At 41.5% G+C, this 17,163-nt stretch overlaps 1 protein-coding gene across 1 annotated transcript in view; it reads left to right on the top strand.

The window, feature by feature from the left end:
• Window positions 1-2,588: 2,588 nt before the first annotated feature.
• LOC310813399 (dihydropyrimidine dehydrogenase [NADP(+)]-like) overlaps window positions 2,589-17,163 on the top strand; it is a gene marked incomplete at both ends in the record, with an annotated part of 123,357 nt that continues 108,782 nt past the window's right edge. The window contains 2 exon segments of the mRNA XM_083682370.1: window positions 2,589-2,627; window positions 15,119-15,229. Of these exon segments, the coding sequence (XP_083538496.1) occupies window positions 2,589-2,627; window positions 15,119-15,229 (150 nt within the window).

Genomic DNA, 17,163 nt, shown 5'->3' with positions numbered 1-17,163 from the left:
GAACGGCAGCTGCTTGGGGATCCATTCACTTTCAATGGCAGCTGCAAGTCTACATTATACATACTCCCCCACCCCCAACCTACCACCTAGCAAAGCAATCTTCCTTTTGTAGTACTCTGACATTTGCTATTGCGTAATATGTGCATGTACACATGCTTAGCTGCTAACTGCTTTCGTGTACAGGCGCATGTACCCTATAAGAGATCGGCCTGTTCATTCCACAGTAGGCCTGCAGAGCTGGCACACAAATGTGACCCCCTGGAGAAAGGGGATCAAACACACAGTAATGATAGTGATTCATGTAACATAACCGTACAAGACGACTTACTGCCCATCTCAAGTGAAATTCAAGCTGAGTCATTAAAAAAAACACGTCAGAGAGCCATGTTTTTGAGTGGGTCAGTCAGATCAGCAGAGGAGATTGAGTGGGTGTGTGTGTGTGTGTGTGTTTGTGTGTGTGCGTGTTTGTGTGTGTGCTCACACGCACGTGGGAGTGTGTGTACTGTAGGGGGATTTAATGTGCATAATCAATTCCTACCCTGTCCTCTCATAATCCCTGACTGAAATGCCAAGTCATTCTGGTCCTGCAGACCTCTGCAGCAGCTACTGTAAACCACTAAGGGTTTCACTCACAATAAGACACAGTGTATAGCCTAGTACATTAACTTGACTTGACTTGATGAATCTTTACAACGCCTGGGGAGAATCCTTTGCAATACATGGTTCTGAATATAATTGTAATCTTTTCATCAGCGACAATAAAGTTTTAAAAAAACTATTTACTGGGTTTTGCTGGCCTCATTTCATTAACAATGCACGATATTAAGATGATGCACACTTTTGTCTGAGAAATTAATTCTCTGCCCTCTCCCCAACAACCACAGCGACAATAAACTGTTGGTCTAATTCATCTCTATACTGAAGATTAAATGCACCTTTAATTGTTGCATACACTGTAGTACCACTGTAGTACCATGATATGCAGCAAAATAAGCAACACACAAGCTACATCATATAGCATTAATATACAGTATTAAGCATAAAATCAATTTCTTTTGGAGAGAAATAAATGGTTGTAAATGGTCAGACTGATTTCTTCTGTTCAATCGAGCACTCACCCAAACAATCACCTCCAATATAAGTACAGGTTAAATGTGGTTAACTGCCTGAATGACACCTCATCCATTATTTGTTCATTTTATACACGAGGAGGGCAACGCATGCAAAGTAATCAACACACTTTGCTGCTCGCATTAAAAGATCTGCCTAACAAATTAAACAGTATTGGACTTGAGGATGTTTCTGTCACAAAGGAATCAATAAGCAATGTGGTTGCTGTGCTGGACCATACACACACTGCCATGTCCAATCTCCAGTGTTTTGCATGTGATTGTCAAAGGAACAAGAGTAAGCAAAAAACAGTGACAGGTTATCGGCTCAGTGTGTGTGTTCTTACGACGTTCTTACGAAGGGATACAGTGGGGGGTATAGTATATGCCCAAGAAATTATGGTGTGTTGAAAGTGAGTGAAAATTCCCTAATCATTTGAAATGGACAAATCCTTGATGCATGCACTAATACTGTGCAAAACGTGTAGTATACACTGGGTAAAGGTTTTGAGCAGTGAACAACATTCATTCCCGAAACACATTTCCTGACAACCAGTAAATGTATACACTTAATTTCACATACATCAGTATTAGTGAAGTGTATGCACTCAGGGATATGTCAGTTTCAAATGATTAGGGAATTTTCAACATACCATAATTTTATGGCCTACAGTATCATACTACATGTCTATTGTTGAGAACCAAATACAAACATGAGTAAAATGTGTGCGTGTGCTCTTTAGACCCCTGTGTGCTCATACCTTGTAAACCCCTTTCATAATAGTAGAAAGTTGAGCTCACAGAAATGCCACATAAACCAGGAGTGAGTAAAGCAAGCACAACAAATCAGAGAAGTGGTAACTTCTTGAATTATATATCTTTTATTTCAGTATAGTATCCATCAGATTGGATTGGTGTATCACATGTAGGATACTGGTGATTGGTCTTGAAAATGAGCACTTGATTGAATATTCTGTAAACTTACATACAATCAAAATGTATTGTATTCATAACAATATGCTTTGCTGCTATGCTGGTGATACACTGCAATTTACTGATATTCTGCGGATCCTCGAATATCACTTAATGCAGTCACCACGCCTTTCAACAGCCGCATGAAGTTTCTCAACTTTCTTTGCTCTTTCATATCGGAATATACCATTTCCGCTGTCCAGTGCCGAACCAAACGGATTACCGTTTAATACCTATTTCGAATCTGTATGGTCCTCTCGAGACTCTGAAGACACTCTATAATAATATCTGCATTGGGCAACACATTACATTAAATGGCGATAGTCCTCTGGGAAGTATACAGTACCTGCAAGAAGTGTGGTTGGACTGGTCTCCTCAGCAGTAGTGGCAAAACTGTAAACAGTGCATCAAGAAATCAAACAGGTCGCCGATACCCCACGTAGTTTTATATTGCGTTTACCTCGTTCGTTTTCGTTTTTTTTAAAAACACAATTTCCTCGAAAGGCAATGGCTAGAATGCTGAGCAAGGACCTTCCGGATATCGAGGTATACTGTAAATAGTGTAAAGCTCGTATTCTGCATACACTCAATTTCAGTTCAAAACGTAGCATCTATTGCTTTGTTATTAATAACACATACTGTAAGCGATAACGAATTGATTGCAACAGTATTGCCATAATTGATCATTGGAACAATACAGGAGCATGGCCAAAAAGGTTTGTTTGGCATGTCTGCGTCTTGTCCTTTTATCCTGTTAATACTCATGTTTGAAGTAAAGCCTTGTTTATCACAGAAGTGTGTCCAATCTACTGTAGCATAGCAAGAGCTGAACTATTGTTATGCGATTATTAATGCATAATTGCGACCTTTTGTTGTCAAATTGTGAGTTTGACTGTGTTGGACTGTGTGGACTGCTGAGAGATGGATGCCTTGAGAGAAGGTATTGAGGCAAAGTTTATTGTGTGGGTGTTTTCATTTCTGTAGAGTAAGTTTTTTGGTGGGTATTTCTTCATATTTGTAAGTGTAATCGTTTGTTTGGATTGTGATATGATATTCACTAAATGTTATCCTGCAAGTACACCTGCAAGGCTTAATCTGTTGCTTAGTCATGAAGAGGCAGTGAAGGGGTTAATGGTACAGTAGGTGATGCACGCTACTAGACTTCTACTAGCCTTTCAATACACACTACTAGTGAATGCAAGTACCTGGTATTGAATTAGAATGAATATTGGAATATATGGAATATTTCACATATGTTCCATGATACATGACACATGCTTATTTTGTGATTTGCACCATTTTATGAAATTCAGCTGTTTTGGCTGATAATATCTTCTGTATTGGTTTTATTCTAACAATCATACCATGTGTTGCATAAGTCAGGAATCAGTCAAGGTAAGCCTATTTTCCCAGGGTTATTACACATCCATAATGGACTGAATGTACAGTTTAGTGAGGTAATACAAGCCACGAGTCACGTTTGCTGCCTGTTCAAGTGGAATGCGTGTAGGCCAGGGTCAACCCGTCACCGTGAGCCATTGTACAGGCCCTACAGTTGTGTATTGTTTTGCAATATGTCTCAGGACTTCCTCATATAAATGCCCTTGCACCATGTTGCACAGAAAGAGACGTATACTGGGTCAGTGGTTAATCATTACCATATAAATATACTGTATAGTATTGGAGTTGCAAAGGTCTGTCTCTGGATGAACTGGAATGTGTTCAACTGAGAGCCAATGAGAATCCCAGCTCATTAAGGAGATGTCCTGTGAGGAGGAGTTTTCTATGAACACAGAAGAGGTTCCAGGAAGAGGGATGGTGTTAATGTTTAGTGTGTTGGTTTTCAGTTTCACACATCTGTTTAGACAATATTGTACCGTTGATATGTATCTTATACTATTTTAATGGGTTGCTTGTACTTATATTATATATACTGTGTGTGTGTGTGTGTGTGTGTGTGTGTGTGTGTGTGTGTACATCTGCGTTTCATCATATCTTCTTAGGAATTTGCTGATATGTAGCCAACACCCAATGTGTTGTTATTAATTATTGTGGTGAAGGAGGTTTGGTTAAAAGAGGAAACTGTATATTTTACACAGGTCCGATTGGAGTGGGTAATGCTCAAGCTGATTAGAATCCCCCACCCCCATCACTCACATCACTTTGTGGATTATAGTGTTCTGAATCCATGATAATAATAAGATGATGTTGCATAGAAAGCAGATAAAGTAGACAAGAAGAGGTGTACAAGCTAATAAAGTGGCTGCTCGTCTACTTATGTAAACCTTTCCCTCACGGTTCAATTTTGCCATTTTGGTGTTTACATTTTTTTTACATTCATGGCATTTAGCAAACACCTTTATCCAAAGCGACTTACAACAAATACATTTGTTTAAGTAAGTGAATCATCTATCCATCAGTCATCATAAGAAAAAGTAAGTAAGTAAGCTATGGTAGGACCAGGGACTATTGGCAGTCACAATGCTAGAAGAAGGAAGAATTACTTTTTTTCATTATTTTTTTTACAGGAGAGAAACTTGTACAGGGGGGTAGTGGGAGTGAAGAGGTCTTTAGGGGGGATGGTGTTGCTTACCTGAAAAAGCTATGATATTTAGCTTTTAGCATACATTGCTTAGATGACCTAGGTGGGTTAATGAGCGTTAGGAAGCCGTGGTTGTATGCTGAGGGGAATCTAATGCAACTTTTATGGAGCTCACAGTGGAGTAAGTCAAGACATTTCATTAGCATCTTTATTCAGGGAGTAATGACAACAGTGACATGACCTTCGGCTTGGCGCTGCACTTAAGATGGCCACTAAATGACGCCTGCATGCCATTGGAAAATGGCTTTTTAAATCTCATAATAATTGCCATCTCTGGTGCAATTAAGTCCTCAATTTTTCCTGCCGTCCTGTCAGATGTCTTATTTTAATATCCAGCACGGCACTCCTGAAAGTTGAATGTGGAGTCCCCTTTTGTGTGTGCATGTAGATTAATTAGAATCCTCCTGGACTGCCATTAGAGTTCATTAAAAAGCCCACAGCCATACAGCGTTTAAACAAAGAGGTATGACTCTTCATGGCAGACTCTCTGCCTCTCCCCCCAACCTGCTGTCTGGAAAACTGACAGGGGATTGGTCCAAGAAGTCGCATAGAAATGAAGTGTTATGGAAATGATTTAGGCTGTACTTCCAAAGACCCTGGCATTAATGATGTTGTTGGCTGCATGGTTGATCATTGTTGAAGGGAGAAATTACACTTCAAATGCACATGTTTAACATTTCCTTTCAAGAAGGACCTCTATATAGATGCACATATTTATGTTTAGGCATGTGGTTGCTTACAGAGATACATTGTAGTGTGTAGCTTATGTATAATATAACTGGGTATTTGTGTGGATATAGTATATCATATTTGGAAATTGGGTCACTTTAAAATACTTTTACTTTTATAGGTATGCAATATAAATCCTTTGCAAGATATATAACATATATAAGATATAAGTCATATGCCTCACAATACATTCATGAGTATATGTCGTGCAAACTCCAGATGTAGCTTAATGATCTGGTTTATCAAGCCTCTGGTTTATCAAGCCTTCATTTTCTTATTTAATTATGTTATACAGTATGTAGGCCTTTTAAATGGTTTATTTGGGCTCGATTGGTTTGGCTCAATGTGCTAAAAGAGCTGTAGATGTTCTTTGAGGAAGTGAGTTTTTGAAGACGGCCTGCAGCCAGTTCTACAAGTACAAGAAGCATATTTTACTGAAATAACCAGTAAGAGGGAGTTTATGTAAGACATTGCCTCTGATTATCTTCAGCATCTTGCTGAGTGTACTTCGCAGAGGCATTGGCACCATTTCAAACACACCCAGACGAGCACATCTCACAAGTGGCACCCAAACCAGTGGACCGGTAATTGCACTCCTGGCGAAGTTCGTTCACATTGTGCTTTTAATCAATCAACAAAGCAGTGATGATCCCCAGGCTTGTCAGAGAGAGAGGGAGAGACAGATGAAAGAGAGAGAGAAAGAGAAAGATTGGAGAGAGAGACAGAGGGGGGAGAGAGAGACAGAGGGGAGAGAGAGAGAAGGGGGGGGGGGGGTGAGGGAGAACGGGGGGGCTTGAGCACAGCCACCCGAGACTTTCCTCTTCCTCCACTGCACAATTTACTGCCACCTCCGTCCCCTAGGGGAGGAGCGCACACTCACCTGATCACATGTGACCCCTCTGTCTGGTGCAATCTCCGTCTGCAAACTCAATCCCCTCGGTGGAGTTCATAGCCCAGGGCCCCCCCAGGCAAAGAAGGCTTGCTTACACACCCTTATAGCATGTGGCATATTGAACCCTTTTTTTTTTTCCCCCTCTACTTTACTCTGCTTCCCTCCACTGAGAACCAAGATAAGGCCTTAGACTCGGTCATCAAGCCCTGATTTCTTTTACAGTTCATTTACCTTCTGCTTCTGTGCTAATTGTTTTCCGAGCCTCAACATGGCCAGGGACACTTTGCAAAGGCCATGTAATGGGGCTTTGGCACATATTGCCCATTACCCAAATTAAACTCTGTTACCGAGGCGAGTGCATGGTTTGTTTCAGGCGATCCTCAGTATTCCCATGTCTCTCTCTCTTTCTGTCTCTCCCCAACCCCCCCCCCCTATTACTCTCTCTCTTTCTCTCTCTTTCTTCCCTCTGTTTCTATCTCTCCCTCACTCTCTCTCTCACTCTCTCTCCCTCACTCTCTCTCTCTCTCACACACACACACACACACACACACACACACACACACACACACACACACACACACACACACACACACACACACACACACACACACATAGTGAATGGAGGGAGCTTCACTGAGGGCTGCCTGTACTTTATGAACTGGGGTCTCTGCCCTTCTGGTGAGCCCTTGGCTATGATGCCAAGAAGTGGCTTCAACTGATATGTGCTCTGGGACTGGCTTCTTTCACCTAAGATGTCTTGGTCTGTAGGAGGCAAACAGATGGCCTGTGATATTCCATTGAATCTCATTTACGAAGCGGTCTTTTAAGTCTTGGAAGAAAACACAATTTGATTTTGGTCTGAAACTATTGATTGATTAACCATTGATCTCATGGATGTATACCATGCATCTATTAGGTTGGCAAAGTAAAGATACATTGATCAACCTTGGCAGGGCTTTACAGTTACAGACTATATCGTAGGTGGTGACTTAATAGAACAACAGAAGCGGGGCCTAGACATGGAAACGTGTCCTCTGTACTCTGTTTGACTCCTGTACATGAATACATGCATGACTAAGCGGCCGTTATGCCACCAGTGCTCCTAAGACTCCCCACTGACCCAGCAATGTGGGAGGTCACCCTATAATCCTGCTGCTCCACTGTCCGGAAGAAAGCTTTGAGTCTTTAACACAAGTCTCTAGCAAAGCAGCTTCACATTCACATTATGAAAATGTTGTGGATGATATTTGGATGTTTTTATGTTTTGTTGTACATTGAGAACAAGGGAAGGACAGTTCAAGTGAGATGGTGCCTTTTGGATATCATGTAAAAAAAACACCTTGCTAGAACTGTTTTGAGTTGACCAGACATTAGTATACTATAGGAAGGAGGGAAGCTCTAAGGAGAGAGAAACCTAAACAAGGTCATGAGTCTCAAATGTTTCCTTTAGCTGTTATTAGATTTGTGTTAATCAAATAATCAGTCACGTGACTTACAGAGAGTTTTTTTCAGTTGTAAGACTCATCCTTAACCTTACATATGGGTATATGAGATACAGTATATGATAGCTGTTGACATGATATGACTACTGTGAAAATATTGTTAAAAAAAAAAATGAATTACCCATTGACATTTACAAAGTAATTTACACTGCAGTGCAAATTCCTCTCTTCTTTTGCTCTCAAATGGGCATTTTGTTGTCTGTGGGTCATCAGTCTTGACCCACAGTCAAGATTGATTTTTCTGGTGAACCGGACACTTCTATGTTATGTTTCTACTCATACAGGACAACAAATTATATTCTCTTCTATATTTAATATTGCTGACCCAAAGGCTGTTGCTCTATCTTTCTAACGGTAGATCAATATGTGGAAATTCCTCTATTGATTTTAGTAGAAGAGTAAGTGTATGGCACAGAAATGCCTGCTCACGTTTAACCATTTGCCACCTCTCAACACTACATAATCTCCTGTTTATGATTAAGACTAATGTGGGAAAGAGTTAAGTCTTGTAGCACTGCGGCTTATGCATACTAAGCTCCAGCGCATGTCTTGCATGCAGAGTCCTCCTAGGAGGTCTTGTATTGCAACAAGAGGAAGGTCAAGGTAATTTATTGCACAATATGGCGCGGCTATTGATTAGGCATGGAAAGGGCAGGCACAACGGTTCTTCTAATAATAGCCCTATGAATGTCTTCAACGTCTTATGATCTTTCCAACCCAACAGAATAGAACATTTGTTTACTGGTCATAGAATCACTAATACTTAAGGAGTTTTCAAGCAGTGTTATTGACCATCTGAGTTCTATGGTTGCCTGTAAAGAATTTGGAACACTGATCAATTCGGGGAATACTAGCCGACATGGATTTCACACAGTGTGTCAATGTGTCACACCATAGTGTTGCATACTTGTTGTTATAGTGCAGTGCACACAGTTCCTTGGTGCTTGTTACTGTGGGTTAGTATTTCCTCTGCATCTCCCTGGCCTGCATGTCTAAGCTGTGCTTCTAAGCTCCTCAGCCCCCGATGTTATCACTGCTTCCAGCTGAATCTGATTTGCCCATTCCCTGCGTCCATCATATATCCCCCCCTATTTGATTTCCTCTGAGGGCTCTGCGTTTGCATACTGTGGGCCTGGCGGAGGCCGTTATTGATCTCCCATCTGTTTGGGGCCCTGTGTGATCAGTGGAGAGTGAGAAAGCCAGACGCGGGCCGGGCTCCCTCTCTCCCCCTGTGGACGTAGCCAACACTCACAGATGGGCCTGGGTTTAGACAAGACCTTCTGTGCGAACCCGAAACGCTGGTCCCCCAACTATCCAGTAGAAAGGTCAGACAAACAGTAGGGGAGTAGTTCTCTTCTGTTATTTACACTGGTGTTTTGATGACATTGTCACACACACATACACATACACGTGCAGGAACGCAGGCAAGGACATACACAAACACTAGCATGAAGACACGGTGCATATACATAACATGCTAATGATTTGTCACCGGCCAGGGATGTTATTGTAACATGGGTAGTTTTAATTCATGCTCCTTGAGGTCTGACTGCCTCTCAGTTGCATGTAGATCCACTGTGGAAATGAGGATGTGTAAAATCACAAGATGGCTATGCAGTATAGGAGGTATTGATCCAAACATATGGATGAATGCCCCGTCTTGTGCACATTATTGATCCCATCAAGATGCGTAACATTTGACTTTACTGAGAAAATCCTATAGTAGCATAATATAATTGCCTTTGTATGTGTGTATGCATGTATGTGTGTGTGTGTGTGTGTGTGTGTGTGTGTGTGTGTGTGTGTGTGTGTGTGTGTGTGTGTGTGTGTGTGTATGCATGCATGCACGCACGCCCGCACGTACGTACGTACTTACGTATGTGTATGTGTATGTATGTATGTATGTATGTATGTATGTATGTATGTATGTATGTATGTATGTATGTATGTATGTATGTATGTATGTGTGTGTGTGTATGTATGTATGTACAGTATGTACATACAGTGTCTGTATGTATGATGTTAAACCATGCTTGAGGAACATGTATAGTAATAGGATGTATGTAAGGATCACTGCTCTATGAATGATGCACGTCTGCTACCTACATTTTGGTCAGGGTCAGTTCAAACAATGAGACTTGTCTTGTTTTTCATATAATCCAGGTTTAACCTGAGTAACCCTAGGTTTAAAGCCAGAGGATTAACACTGCTGTCCATTTCCTTGCTATTTTTCTTCATTTAACCATTTTGTAACAACGGCAGATTAACTGCTGTCAAACATCATTAGTGTTTGGTCCAGCCTGGCCCTGGCATGGATCTGTTTCTCTTGTACATTTTCCACTCGAGGAGAGAAGGTCAATACGGGCCTGTAAGTGGGTCGCTCTGCAGGAGGGGGGAAACTATGTCTGTTCTAAGGTTTTCAGGTTATTTGACGGTGTGAATGTGGTGAAAAGGCAAAGGAGTGTGTTTTTCATGTTTAGAGACTTTAATCACATTGCATCAAATTAAACCAGTAAAACCGGACTAGAATGTATCATTTTGATTGATAGTGAGTCCTGCTCATACAGACTGCTTTCCTGCAGATTCTACCATGAAACGGCTCTTAATTGCCTTAAACAGATGGGAGAGAGTACAGTACATAAAGTACAGTACTATGGTATCAAGGCAGATGTTATGTATGCAATTGATTATTTTAATTGTAATGCATTGTTATTCCCATGCATTAGGTGGCGCTCTACGCACCCTGTTTATTGTAATTTGTAATGATATCCTGGTGCTAATAAAGCAGAGTTAAAAATGGATTCCAACGCCTCGACCTTCGTAGCTCTCATGATATAAAGTGTATGACTATATTATGGTGCAAACAATACAAATTGTCGTCGACGGTATTGTCTATAAAATTCTACTCAAAATGAGCGAAGAAAGTCGCATTGGGAGTGAATTTTAGACAAGAAAGAAAGAACATCCATGAAAAACGTGCAAAAGGGCGCATGGCTAGCACTAGCTCATCAAGTGCAAGTTCAGAGTTGGAGCTAGGAGAGTTAGCAGAGGAGCCAGCATGGCAAGCACAGCCAGAAAACTAAGAAAGTCAAATGACGGCTACCATTGGACATATTGATCCATTCGATGAGACCGTGGAGCAATGGGCAACGTATATTGAAAGATTTGAACACTTTGTAAATGTGAATGACATCAAAGCTGAGAAACAGGTGTCAGTGCTGCTTAGTGTTATGGATAGAGCGTATGGACCTGACTTTTCACCGCATCGTGGCTGAACTACAGGCCCATTTCTCTCCAAAACTGCTCAATATAGAGGAGAGATTTTGCTTCCATAAACGGAACCAGGAAGAAGGGGACAGTCGCACAGTATGTAGCAGTTTTGAAGAGACTCTGGAAGATGCACTACGGGACAGATTAGTTTGTGGATTAAAGAGTGAAGCTACCCAGAAACGGGTATTTGACAGAGGCGGCTCTCAGCTTTCACAAAGCAGTGGAAATCGCCGTGTCAGCGGAGACAGTCGCAAGAGAAGCGCTGAACAGCTGAACAGCTGAACAGCTGAGCAGCTCCATCAATGTAAACAAAGTGACCCTGTCCTCTCTCAAAACGAGACATAAATGTAAGAGATATGGGAATGGAAATCATACAGATGATGACTGCTGGTACAAAGACCAAGATTGCCATAACTGTGGGAAGAAAGGCCTCATAGGGCAAATGTGTAAAAGTAAAAAGAACAGGAGAAAAGACAAGGAAAAACCGAGAATAAAGGAAGAACATTCAAGCGGCATGATAAAGAAAAAACTAGAAGAGTACGTCGCTTGGAGGCACGTGACGTACAGAGATGAAACAGACACGGATACAGATAATGAACTGTCATATAATCACTCAAAGAGATGAATTAACACAAATCGGTGTTACACCAGAGATTGAAGGTAAAGACAGGAAAATGGAACTGGACACTGGGGCTGCTGTGTCTTTGATTTCAATAGAAAAATAAGAAGATGCTTTGAGACACATTCCATTCCAGCCTATAGACATACTGAAAACATACACTGGAGAGGAAATTTCTCCCGAAGGAGTAATTCAAGTGAAAGTAAAACTAAACCATCAGTCAGCTGAGTTACCATTGTATGAGGTGAGAGGTGATGCACCACCACTTTTTGGAAGAGAATGGTTCAGGTCAGGAATGTTGAACTGGCAGGAAATAAAGACTGTACAAAACATACGTATTGATACACTCAAGACTGTTTTATAGAGACAAAGTAGTGTTTTTGCGAAAGAGCTAGGCACTATGAAGGGAACTGAAGCAAAAGTAACGCTGAAACCAAATCACACACCCAAGTTTTGTCAGCCACGCGTCGTACCCTAAGTCACATGACCCGAAGTAGAGGCTGAGCTGACACGCCTTACAGAGCTCGGACATTGGTGACATCACCAATACTGTGCAGTGAATGGGCTACGACAGTTGTACCTGTCCTTTCGCGTGCAGTAAGACTTTGTAGTGATTTTAAAGTCACACTAAACCAAGCCATATGTGTGGACCGCTACCCAATTCCACGCATTGAAGACCCATTTGCATCTCGAGCTGGAGGCCAGCGCTTCAGTTAGCTAGATTTGTCACAAACATACTTACAGATGAAAGTAGAAAAAAATCAAGGAAAGTATTGACTATCTCTACACAGAAAGGACTTTTCTGTTACAACTGCTTACCCTTTGGAATAGCCTCGGCTCCTCCCTTGTTCCAGAGGGCTATGGACCAAGTCCTTCTGGAGCTTCCTAACACTCACCATTACCTCGACGACATACTGGTAACAGGTCCAGAAGACACATCGCATACCCTAGATGCTGTCCTTGGCAGGTTGGAGGACTACGGTCTGCATGTCCAGTGAGAAAAGTGTGATTTCTTCAGGAAGTCACTGGAATACTTGGGTCACACCATCGATGCTTCAGGCTTTCACAAGTCACCAGAGAAAGTAAGAGCCATCGTTGATGCCCCTGCACCCCACGTCGCACACCCAGGTGTGGTAAGAATGAAGAGTTTAGCTCACAGTTATGTACGATGGCCTGGCATTGGTGCCCAGATTGAGCTTCAGTCATAGTCCTGCCACTCCTGCCAGCCAGTACAGAAAGCTCCATGCCTCGCGCCTCTCCACCCCTGGATGACAATCACTTCCTCCCCCTTTTGTCCAAGTTCTACAGCCACACTGGGCGCCGAGGTTATTTCCAATCTTTTTTGGATGATGTCAAGCAACTGCAGTATGTCTAGCGGCCACTGTAATAGTTCTTGATCAGAGAGGCTCTAAGTTTGGTCACTGAACTGAATAAATGAACATAGCTATTTTGATAAAATAAGTACAGCTACACATTTACTTGATGTGGTGTCCATGCTGTCAAAGCATCATTGTTACTATTGAATCCCAGGACAGCTATTGCATGATCACATCCCCCAGCAAAATTACCTTCCCATTTTCAAGAATTACCCATGAGCATTTGATACAAATATATTGGTTTATCTAGACCCCACAATATAAAAATACCACAGTCCCTAACAGGCAATAAAGTAAGAAGAGGTGTATTTTTATTGTTTCAATATGGACCTCATGCCGCGGTGTAACTACACTTTATTAGGTGTGAAATTAAAGAATTAATAGGATGATGTTTGGTGTTGCATAAAAGTGGGACATTTCATTTAGCGTGGCTAACACAGTAGGAGAGAAACAGGTTATGTATGCCTGGTCTTTTTAACACCCCATACCTCTGTACGAAATAGACTTTCCTCACTGCCGACTGTGAAAATATTAAAAGAAGATGCTTTATGTTTCGTCACATAGCCTGTGGGATACTAATTGAGGAGGGTTGCTGATGTTATTGGAGAAAACGAGAAAAAATACAGAAAATGATTCCATGGTGAATATATCCAAAACGCTGCTCAGGGATGCACTTTGTTGGCTTTATTCTGCGTATTTGCATTAAACCTGTAGGGAAATACTTTTATATATGATTTTTAGGGCAGCGCAAGAGGGATGATTGTAGTATGCATGCAGAGGGAAGAGAGTATCCTCCACACACCATCTGCACCCAAACAAGGAAATTCACAAAGTAAGCAGCTACAGAAACAAAACTGAACATCCTCTCATGGAGAACTAGTGCTGTGTCTGGGGAATACACCTGGGCAACGCATTTGATAATCAGTGGACCGAAAGCCTACATTTGAATCTACTGTATACAGTATATCTACTGCCACAGTCAACAATATATTTACAAAACATACCTGTAACAACATGCCCCCCCTGTGTATTCAGACCATGGCATTGTGTAAAAAAAACGAATGTGCTATACATACTATGAATACTGTATAATACACATACAAATACAGTATTTTGAATCCAAGTCTCTGCTTCTGAGACCCTCATCTATTCATGAATGGTGTGTGTAATACACAATGCTCGACTGTGCAGTGCAAGAGAGTGTGTTGTATTCATAATGACATACATTGGGGAGCCTCATGATTGCTGATCAGTGGTAATGCAAGCCTGCAGGATCACCCAGTCTAGAGTGGAGAGTGGGGCTACAGTTGATTGTAATGGAAGGTTACACAACTCAATGTACTTCTGACCAAGTAGAGAGTATGAACTGCACCTCGGGTCTTTATATGAATGACATAAAAAGTCTAATTCAGATACACTTTAAAGGCATAATTTATTCATTGGTTTGAGCCTGTTATCATCTGGGGTGGTGTCAAGGATCGGTAATACCGTTGTGGCTTTTCATTGAGTGTTGTTCAAGTTTTATTTTTATCACGCTCCATTGGTTATCACAATACGCCTGGACAACCACTGGACTGAATGTAGAGCAGTGTAGCATGCTGACGAAGATACGAGTGAAAACACAGACATTTTTTAATTTATTTGAGAATAAATACATCTAGCAGAAAAGGAACATGAATTCTTACATTTTCCATTAAAAACATACTTTTTTTTTTTTTAAATCTCACAATGATGTGTTTTTATATTTTAGAAGTTACAGTACTTACAAATGCCACACAAAACTCTCCCTTACACTCTCTCTCTCTCTCTCTCTCTCTCTCTCTCTCTCTCTCTCTCTCTCTCTTTCTCTCTCTCTCTTTCTCTCTCTCTCTCTCTCTCTCTCTCTCTATCTCTTTATGCTCTCTCTCACTCTCTTCCTCTTGTTTTCATACACACCATACCTGGTCTGTTATGTCACTGTGAAGCTGAGTTTTCCTCCCCTGCCTACGCCCCCCCCCCCCCCCCCCCCCAAACACACACACACCTCCCTCCCCCCATCCCTTGACAGAGTATCCTGGCCCTGAACCCTCGGGTGAAAAGCCATGCTGTGATCCACTCCACAGCTGCTAAGAAAGTAGAGAAGAGACACTGGAAAAGGAACCCAGAGAAAGGCTGTGACGTGAGTAGTTCACTCCTCGCCCCCTCACCCCTTACACTATCACCCCCTCACCCTGAATCTAGAGAAAGAATAGAAATCCCCCCCCCAGCACCACAATCACACATACACACACACACACACGCATGCACGCACGCACGCACGCACGCACGCACGCACGCACGCACACACACACACACACACACACACACACACACACACACACACACACACACACTCATTCAAACACCACATGTGATTGTTGTAGACTTTGTGACTGTTCCAAATTTAGAGAACCCTATTTCCTTGGCATTCTACCTCATCTGATCGGGTTATCTGAGGTAGCTGTTTTTTAACCTTTGCTTGCACTTATGGTGATGTCCACAGCTGTGTCCAGGACCACTGACAAGACAACACACACGCACACACACACACACACACACACACACACACACACACACACACACACACACACACACACACACACACACACACACACACACACACACACACACACACACACACACACACACACACACAGGCACAACACACTCAGCACAAAATTATCTTAGGATCCCAGGCACACACTGTCAAAGTCTCTGAAATATCTATTAAAAGCAGCACACGACTGGAGTGTTTGTTTTTTGGCAGGTGGCTGCAATGCCAAGTCTGTCCCGAAAGGCAACTGAGACTCTGTTTGATGTAGACACAAAACATGATCGAGGTGTTTTGTAAAAGAGATTATATTCTCCCCACTGACTGCTCTGTTGCTAAGTACAACTGGCTACTTCATCACGGTAATCAATGGTGATGGATTCACCTCTTTATTTCATGCTGAAAAGCTTTATAGATTGAACATATGGCATGAATATATGCATACCTTATACAAACATGTATGTTTATGGATTCATGAAGTTTTAGAACAGATTTAGGTGAATTTCAATTATGAAATAACAGGCATTTAAGTGTAGCAGTAATCATGAGTAGATATAGATGAAATTGTGTTTAGATACATGATGATGATGATGAATGTTTTTATCTTGTCAAATCAAAACTCAAAGTAAGTCATCATCCAACGACTGGAGATGTTGTTTTGCTCACTGCAGTATTTTGCTAACACACTGCAATTCTCTCTGCCCATTCTTCCAAACACTCTGTTTACTGCTAAACAAATACAGCCGATAACTCTATTTTATCAAAGTGCTGACTTTGATTTCTGGTTACGATAGTTGAGTTTCACAGTATTGATTGTAGATAACAGATTTATCTTCTTGCTAAGGGGAAAAGCAATGAGTATTTTAGTGATCCTTAAAATAAGTTTGGTTTGGCCCCAGAGCATCTTCATAATTGTTCTCTGGGTCAGGCCGGATGCCATGGAGGCCGTAAACATCATTTATACTGTAGGTGCATCTAGAAATAGTCAGTGTCTATAGTTTCCCAGTGTAAACCTAGGATATACAGGTAAAGAGTTATGTTAAGGGTTGAGTTGTGTCTCTTCCTCTTGGCTCTGCACATTGTCTAGCGTTGCCTTATCAGCCCTGGCTAAGAAAAAACATTTTATGTCTTTTTTTAATCTTTTTTAAGCTCAAACTAATCCAACTGTTTTTGTCCATGTATACACTGTATGTGCTTCTCTCTGTTAAATATGCTTTATTAGTAAGCCACCTCTGTCCCCTAATCCAACGTAATGAACTTCTATATTGCATTATGATCTTGTATATTATTGTAGAAGGCAGGGTAAGCTGCTCGCTTCAGGTCTTCATATGTTTTATTGCTTTAAATTATAGAATACCTACACACACAATCATACTGTCTGGGAAGTGTGATACTGTTTCAGTTTCTTAACCAGCCTCTTCGCTATCCAGATGCGATAGCTTTTCTTTTCTATTTATCTCCCTACCTACCTACCTCCCTACCTACCTACCTCCCTACCTACCTACCTCCCTACCTACCTACCT

The sequence above is a fragment of the Argentina silus genome (genome assembly GCF_951799395.1).
Source record: "Argentina silus genome assembly, chromosome: 1".
In the NCBI taxonomy this organism is placed as follows: domain Eukaryota; kingdom Metazoa; phylum Chordata; class Actinopteri; order Argentiniformes; family Argentinidae; genus Argentina; species Argentina silus.
The sequence above is the reverse complement of the archived record's forward strand: the minus strand, read 5'-3'. Positions and strand labels throughout refer to the sequence as shown.